This window comes from Echinops telfairi, unplaced genomic scaffold, assembly GCF_000313985.2.
Source record: "Echinops telfairi isolate 266 unplaced genomic scaffold, ASM31398v2 ScPeMD7_4;HRSCAF=17, whole genome shotgun sequence".
In the NCBI taxonomy this organism is placed as follows: domain Eukaryota; kingdom Metazoa; phylum Chordata; class Mammalia; order Afrosoricida; family Tenrecidae; genus Echinops; species Echinops telfairi.
Genome location: NW_022103900.1, coordinates 4,594,731 through 4,603,193, shown reverse-complemented (window position 1 = coordinate 4,603,193; position 8,463 = coordinate 4,594,731). Strand labels below are relative to the sequence as shown.

Below are 8,463 nucleotides of genomic sequence, written 5' to 3'. Positions count from 1 at the left end.
GGGGTATGAACATTTAACAATTTAATAGATATTGCATACATGTCACCCAAAATTGGGCCTGTCAGTATTCCTGAATGTGATTGTGAATATTTCTGAGCATGTTTGATTGTGAATATTTCTGAGCATGTTTCCCACCAATGAATGTGGATCTTTGCTTTATCTACAAGGTGAAAAAAGCATTTTTATATTATAAGAATTTTCAAACATTCATATAGATAAATACAATATAATGTTGAACTTTCATATACTCAGTTGAACTTCCACATACTCAGACACAATATGTATTAAAATTCTTGCCTCAGTTGCTGCATCTTCCCTTCCCTTTGTTGAAACAAAGAAAATTTCAGACATCATGTCCTTTCACTGTTTCAAGGCTTCAGTATTTATTTAAAAAAATACATGTGTATTTTGTTTTAAAATTATTTTAACTTTGTTAGCACAGAAAATTTCAAAGCTAAATAAAATAAAATTACTGAACATAATACAATGAAACCTCATGCTGTCATCTCCCAGTTTCAACAATTAAGTGTTCATAGCTGATCTTAGTATATTCCTACTTATTCCCCATAACCTCATAGATTATTTTAAAGTATTTCATTTGTAAATATTTCAATATGTGTGACTATTTGAAATTTTATATATTCTTTATAATTCTAAATGTGATATCAGTGATAATTACAATGCTGTTGTCATATCTATACAAAATAATTCCATAGTATCAAATCCGTTTAAACATTTTCTTATATAACTACGTTATCATCATCATCATCATCATCATCATCATACTTACTAAAATTAACTGTAGTAAAATAATATCTGTTCATAATCCCATTTTCCAAATTGACTAAAAATGATAAAGGTTTCTTATGATTTATTCATACATTACAAGTGATTTTTTTTTTGGCATTTGGAAAAAACTGTGTTAACTATGTAACAAATTGTCTGCCTTTCATCTCTAGCCTATTAGAATTTAAGGTAACTTTTTACATCCTTTTCCTCCTTATCACAGACTATTTATAGAAATTGTCAGTTGTCCTGTGCAAATGATTGGTAGGACTGTGCATATAAGGTTTTTGTGGCCCACCAAGCAGAGTGGACAATTTGCTAATAATGCAAATGAACTGTATAGAACCCTGCAGGGTCGGAATCAGGCAAGTAAGGTGTGAAATGACTGGTCAGTTTTGCTATTCTGCTAGGCTTGAAAGAGAGCTGATTCCAGTGCGTGGTGGGGAGAAGGTCACCTGAATACCACACCAAGAAGCGATAGCAGCAGAACATGTCCTCAGAACCTAGTGCCCCAGTGCTGGGACCCGCCTAGACCCAGGAGATGGAGCACTGCACTAGCAAGGTGGCAGGAAATGGTGAGAAGCAGTGGCAGAGAAATGGCTGTAGTAGAGGCAGCAGAACCATGAGACTGGCAGAAGATTGTGGAGTCAGCTTGGCCCATGGAGCGAAATAGCTGATTGCCTTTAGGCTGACACTAACTGGTGTAGTGGAATGGCTGGTATTAAAGAGCTTTGGAACACTTGTCCAAGAAGGGGCAGAGAGGCTTACCTAGGTTACATGTTCTGATGGAAAAACTGTATCCTGAGTTGTTTCTGATTTTGAATCATAAACCATTACTTAATATAGACATATTTTTGAAGTACCCTTGCTTGTGCGCATGCACGCACACACACACACACACACACACCCTCCCTTCCTCCCTCAGGAATATTGAGGGTTTGGTTCTGGGATACCACAATAAAGAATATAAGACAATAAAGCAAGGCACATGAATTCTTTAATTCCTCTGTACATCTAAAATAATATCTATACTGTAATCTATTATGTGTGCAATAGCATTATGAAAAAGTTTGAAATATTGTGAGAATTACCAAAATGTGACATACGAGACATGAAATGAGTATATGCTGTTGGAAAAATGGTGCCAATTAACATGCTTGATACAGGGGTTGTTAAAAACCTTTAACTAAAAAAAGATGCAGTGTCTGCAAGAGTAAGTATGGTGAAGCAAGTTATCCTTATAAATCCCATAGTGGTGAGTATTGTCTTGAGGCCTGTTGGACCATTGCAATGATTTATTGAACATAGCATAGATGTAGAAGTACTGTGGAAGGAATGACAGCTGGTAGAATTGCTAAGAGGGTTGGAGAGAGTCTGACTTACACCTTGTAGAAATTAGCTTTGGGTTGATGTTGATTCTCTAGTACAGTGGTTCTCAACCTTCCTAATGCCGCGACCCTTTAATACAATACAGTTCCTCATCTTGTGGTGACCTCCCAACCATAAAATTTTTTTGTTGCTACTTCATAACTGTAATTTTGCTACTGTTATGAATCGGGCAACCCCTGTGAAAGGGTCGTTTGATCCCGAAAGGGATTGCGACCCATAGGTTGACAACCACTTATATAGGGGATTAGTTTATTTTCTTGGTACTTTTTTTACATTTGATTTTTAATCATTATGGAATACATGGACTATCAAGTTAGATTATCAATGGTCCTAAAGCTATTTAGGACCTCCCCACCATCTTTCATTAAGACGGCAGACTTAACATGTATTAAATTCACTAACTTACATAGTCTATTTCTGGAATCTTGTTCGTTGATATTATTGCTTTCCTATAGAAGCTTAATAAAAGTAGCTTTGTACTTTGTTTTCAGGTCCAGTTCATTATTAATCATTTCTAAAGTTTAACTAATTTCTTTGTATGTATACTCTTCCATTTTAACTTAGAAATTGATATGTCAATTTCATTTGAATTGAAATCTAGTGATTAAGTTTGGGGGAGAACTGACCAACCTACCTCTTTTTAAAAAAATCATTTTATTGGGGCCTCTTACAGCTCTTTTAACAATCCATACATCCATTGTGTCAGCATATTTGTACATATGTTGCTGTCATCATTTTCTAAACATTTACTTTCTATTTGAGTCCTTGGTATTAGCTTTTCTTTTTTCCCTTTCATCCCCTCTCCCCCTCGTGACCCCTTGATAAATTATAAATTTATTATTGTTTTCATATCTTACATCAACCGTTGTCTCACTTCACTTAGGTTTCTGTTGTTCATCCCCCTGGTGGGGGGCTTATGCATTGATCATTGAGATTGGTTCCCCCTTCCTCCCTCTTCCCATCACCTTCCCCCTACCCTCCTGGTATCGCTACTCTCATTTCTGTACCTGAGGGGTTTATCTGACCAGGATTCTATTTGTCGTGAGCTCTAATTTGTACCAGTGTACATGCTGCGATCGAGCCATAACTGAAAGGCAGGACCAGGGTTATGGTGGTGGGGGGTGAGGAAGCCTCAAAGATCCAGAGGAACATTGTGTGTTTCATCTGCTATACTGCGCCCTGATTGACTCACGCCTAACTTGTGGTCTTTCTGTGAGAGGATGCCTTCAGATGGGTTTTGGGTCTCTGCTCCGATCTGCCTAGTTCTCAGCAATACGTTTTTGTTTGTTTTGGGTCTTCTGGTGCCCATTACCTGATTCCATCGCGCAGACTGGTGTGCTTCTTCCATGTGGGCTTGTTGCTTCTCTGCTCTATAGCTGCTCGTTTATCTTCAAGCCTTTAAGACTCCGGACGCTATATCTTTTGATAGCTGGGCACCATCAGCTTTGTTCACCTATTTTGTCTTTAGCGATTGTGTCGGACGATAGCCCACCTCTTTTAAAATTATTTTTCCATTTGAGAATGTAGTTTTTTTCTATTTAACTCATTTGTGGTTTTTTTTTTTCATTTGTGTTTTTTATAGCTAAAATAGTTTTGCATGGTTTCTGGTAAGTTTATTTTTAGACTTTTTTGTAGATTAGTTTGGCTAGTTTGTGTCTTGGCAAAATAACTTAGTAATCATTTGGTTTTGATTCTAGAGTAATTTACTTCATTTTTGCTCAGGCACACCGATTATACTGTAAAATGGGTGTTGGCAAGATTAGAAACTATATTATATACTTAAGAGAATAAAGTTATAAAATAAGCATTTTTAAAGAACACATTTTTTCATTAATGTAGTAAATAAGAAACAGTTGAATCAGAAATTGAAAAATGCAAATTCTTGTGAATTGATAAATTTGTGTTTAATGGTTCATAAGGGATAGAAAGTAGTAAAGCAGAAATTAAAGTAATAATTGGCAATTAAACACATACAAATTCATTTGTGAAATTTCTTTTTGTGTTCTTGTTGGAATTTAACCAGTATGGTTTTTCAGTGAAATCTAACTTATTGTCATTTTTTATTTAAAGATTGACTAAAACTACATTCTTTTAACTTGGTGCCTTAAAACTAAAAAAGAAATAGTTTATTGACTTTGATATTAGCCTTGTTATGAATATTGTGAATAAAAGTAATGTATTCTTGGCAGGTTAGATTATTACTGTTAATTTTTTATTCTTTTTCATATTACAGGTTTTGCAAAAGGCATCAAATTAAATCAAGTTCAAATATTCCTTGTGTCCCCAAAGACTTACTGATGATGTCTGAATTTGTTCTTCCAAGATTTATTTTTTGTCTTATTCAGTACTTAAGAGAAGGCTATAATGAACCAGGTATGTTTTAATACAATCCTTGTCAGTACTGTTTTTAAGTTCCAATGAATAAAGTTTTAGTATTAACAATAAAGTCAGGTCTTTTAGAGACTGCCTTTTGCTTAACATTTTTAATGACAAGACTGTACAGTCTGCATGAAAACAGTAAAAAAATCTATTAATATAACTGCACAGATATATTGTGGTAGATTTAGTCTAATGTTTTCTGGTCTTAGGGTCTTAGGTGTTTTTGATTAAACTTATTTGCATTTTTACAGATGAATAAATAATCATGGGGTTTAAATTCCTTTATTTTGACATCATATAATGGTAGAACAGAATTTTGAAGTCTTAGAAATGTTCAAATTTAACCTACAGTTTTTAGACGGTAAATTGCATTTCACCAATCTTTATTATTTTTGGTAGAGGTCTGAATATCTTTATTTCCCTTCATCTAGCTAACAGAGCGCTCTGATGGCACAAAGGTTAAACTCTCAGCTGCTAACTGAAAAGTTAGGGCTTCAAAGCTCCCCCTTCGGCCCCATGCGAGAAAGTGCTGGTGGTCTGCGTCTGTAGAGCCACAGCTCAGAAACCTTCTGAAGCAGTAGAGGTAGTGACACGAGTGTCACAAGTTGGAGAAGATTGATGGCTCACTCTTATTGCTGACAGAATGTAGTGGTATACGCTTTATGTTAGTATTGGAAACACAAGAGAAGTTCGTTATGGGTCTCACTTTTTAAGATGTGATAGTCTTGATTGATGTACTTGAATTAAATATTTGGATTTAGATTCTACCTATAAGGATTCAGGCAGACATAGTGAATTACAGATACCAATTAGCTATATAGAACACATTTATTAACTTTTTATAGATTTTTTACCTTTTAAATGATTCCTACATTTTCATCATATAAAATATTACATTTTAAATTCTCCTTAGAGATTTAAATAATTTCAGCCTATAAATCATGTTTTTATTTTTAAAATATAGTACACATTTTTATCTTTTATTTACTCCTCACCCTTAAAGTATGAGGAAATATATCTTAATCCTTTCTCAAACTATCTTATCTGAGCAAGTCATTATACTTCCTTATTTCTATATTTTAGGTCAACTGTTCAGTCCTTTGTTAAGTGCTTCTACTCATTTCACACTTAATGACTTAGAACATAGAAGGAAATGTAAATTTTATTTAGTCCCAATTGAGTTACTGTTTCTTTGTCATCATGGAAACAAATATGAGCTAAGTTCTTGACGTTACCTTCTGCATTATATCTCATAAACTAGCACACTCTTTAGGAATTTACTTTTGTAAATAGAATAAAATGTAGTACAAATATCCTATTTTAGAAACATAACCATTATATATGAGAACCTTAAAATTTATTACTTTATGAAAAGTGGCCCCCCTTCCCCCACTTTGATGACACTGCAGTTTTAAAAGGTATATGGCATATGTACAAAGCTTTGATTGTTCTCTATGGCCATTATTTGGAGGTAAAATGAATGAATGAGGACACCCTTTTTCCTTTTGCTCTAAAAGATGAGTTTTATGAACTTGTCTTTGAAGTTTCCTTCATTTCTTTTTCAATTATTACTGTGCTCAGTAATCACTTCTCTTTTGCAGTATTTTCATAGAGGTCACTATTTAAAATTAGCCAAAAGACTTGAAATAATCCATTGCAAGGTCATATTTCATAAGTCTCATGGGTTGATTGTCGTCTTGAGTTCTTTTTCTCAATTCTTCCTGTAATTCACACATAAAACTGTCAGAGTTCAAGGAAACAAAGTGCCCCCCCAGCCCCCCTGAGGTGGTTCTGATTCACAACTAAAAACCTACCACATACCACTTAATGATACCTGGTGGCACAGTGGGTTAAGCTTTGGATCTGCTAAGATTCAGGGCCATCTACCATTTGATGAGAGAAACATGAGACTGCTTTTCTGAAGATTTACACACTTGGAAACCTTAGATAGGGTCACCGAGTTGAAAACGACTTGATGGTATGTATGTATGTGTGTGTGTGTGTGTATCTATCTCTATTTATCTTTGAGCTCTGTTGTGTGTTCCTTGTGTGTAAGAACTATGTCTTATTTAGCTTTGCCACAATGCCTATAATGTGGAGATCTGGTGGCGAAGTGAGTTATGAGTTGGGCAGCTAACCACAAGGCTAGGAGTTGTAAAGATTTACAACCTTAGAAACTCACAGGACCAATTCTCTGCTCTATATGGATCTTTATCTGTTAGGATTGACATGATGGCAGTGAGTTTGGTTTTGATTTGATTTTGGCCATAATGTAGTAGATGCTGAGTAAATTGAATATTGGATGAGCTTGATAGCTCCTTACCTTGGCATGCAGGTATGCCCTGTTATCTCCCGGGTATGTTTCTTTCTTTGCACCATTTATGGCGAAACACGAAATCTCCCTATCCACATTTCTCGGTTTAGTCCTCCTTTTCCCCCTAAGACATGCTTTCTTCATCTTCAACCTGCTTTCTCAGTTGTTGCCCAGGTTTCATATCTTGTTCTCCAATTCTACTGGATTGATCCTGCATAGAACTTTTTTTTCTCAGTAAAAATATTCATTTTTTTATGAAAGCAGTTATCTTTTATTTTAATTGATTTGGCTCAGCTAACATGAGTCTACACTTTTGGAATATGATAAAGAATGGATGTTTGCTATACAGGTTTACATTTAAAGCTGAAATTATTATCTTAATAAACTACCCTTATTATATTTGAAGTCTAACTTGTTTTATTTCAGAGAGTAACTTTTTCTTAAACATGATCGTATTTTGAAATGATATCTGATTATGTTGATATGTCTAGATGCTTAGAACCTTTATCTGTACTGTTCAATATCTTTGTTTGTTTGTTTTTTTACTGTTGAATATCTTAAGAGACCATCTCCTTTTTTTAAATCATTTTATTAGGGGCTCGTACAACTCTTATCACAACCCATACACCAATTGAATCAGGCATGTTTGCACATACGTTGCCCTCATTCTCTTCTAGACATTTATTTTCTATTGAGCCCTTGTATCAGGCTCCCCACCCCCCGCCCTCGCCAATCTCCTCTTTTATTCACCTTCCTTTTTGTCAGAGAATGGAGTTTTTGAGCAAGTTTGCCCTAGGTTTGGTGCTGTGGTGATAATGAACTTTCTAAACAGATTTCTTCTACTGAATTCTATGATTGTAAGATAGTGTCATGTATGCCACTGTAATTTGAAAAGAATAATAATTGTTATTACTAGCAGAGTATTTTAGAGAAAGTTAGTCTTAATTATTATTTTTATTTCTTTCTTTTTAGTAGCTGATGTACCATTAGAAAAAGACCTTAACAAAGTTCTTCAGCTTTTGGAACCTCAGATTTCCTTTTTAGAAGAACTAACTAAAATGGGAGGAGCCATGAGGTCTGTTCTTACTCAAGTTTTGATAAACCAACAAAACTACAAAGATCTGACATCTGGTGAGTGCACTATTAGAACAGAAGAAAGTTATTATGACAACTGCATGATAACATTTAATTATGTGTTTTAGCACTTAAAAATAACTGATTTTTCCCCCACATAATTCTTTAAAGGCTGGATATTATTAAAGGATCTTATTTTATAGATGAGGATACCGAGCACCAGAAAAATTGAATAACCTGTTTAAGATCTTATAACCAGTTTATACTGGAGTAGGAGTAGAACCTGATTCTTAGCTCTAGTGTGACATACTTTTAATTAAATGGTACTTCCTCTTCAAACTATGGCAACAACTACTTATAGATCCTCTTTTTAGTAACTACATTTTTTATTTGTTTTATAATAAGAGAATTGAAGGAAAAATGAAGAGCTGATGCCAGGGGCTTAAGTGGAGAGCAAATGTTTTGAGAATGATGAGGGCAATGAATGTACAAATGTGCTTTACACAATTGATGTATGTATG

The 8,463-nt window shown here is 34.6% G+C and overlaps 1 protein-coding gene across 1 annotated transcript in view; it reads left to right on the top strand.

The window, feature by feature from the left end:
* Positions 1–8,463, top strand: part of UBR3 (ubiquitin protein ligase E3 component n-recognin 3) — a 195,428-nt gene that overhangs the window by 28,987 nt on the left and 157,978 nt on the right. The window contains exons 3-4 of the mRNA XM_045297957.1: positions 4,409–4,548; positions 7,841–7,999. Of these exons, the coding sequence (XP_045153892.1) occupies positions 4,409–4,548; positions 7,841–7,999 (299 nt within the window). The remainder of the gene's footprint in view (positions 1–4,408; positions 4,549–7,840; positions 8,000–8,463) is intronic.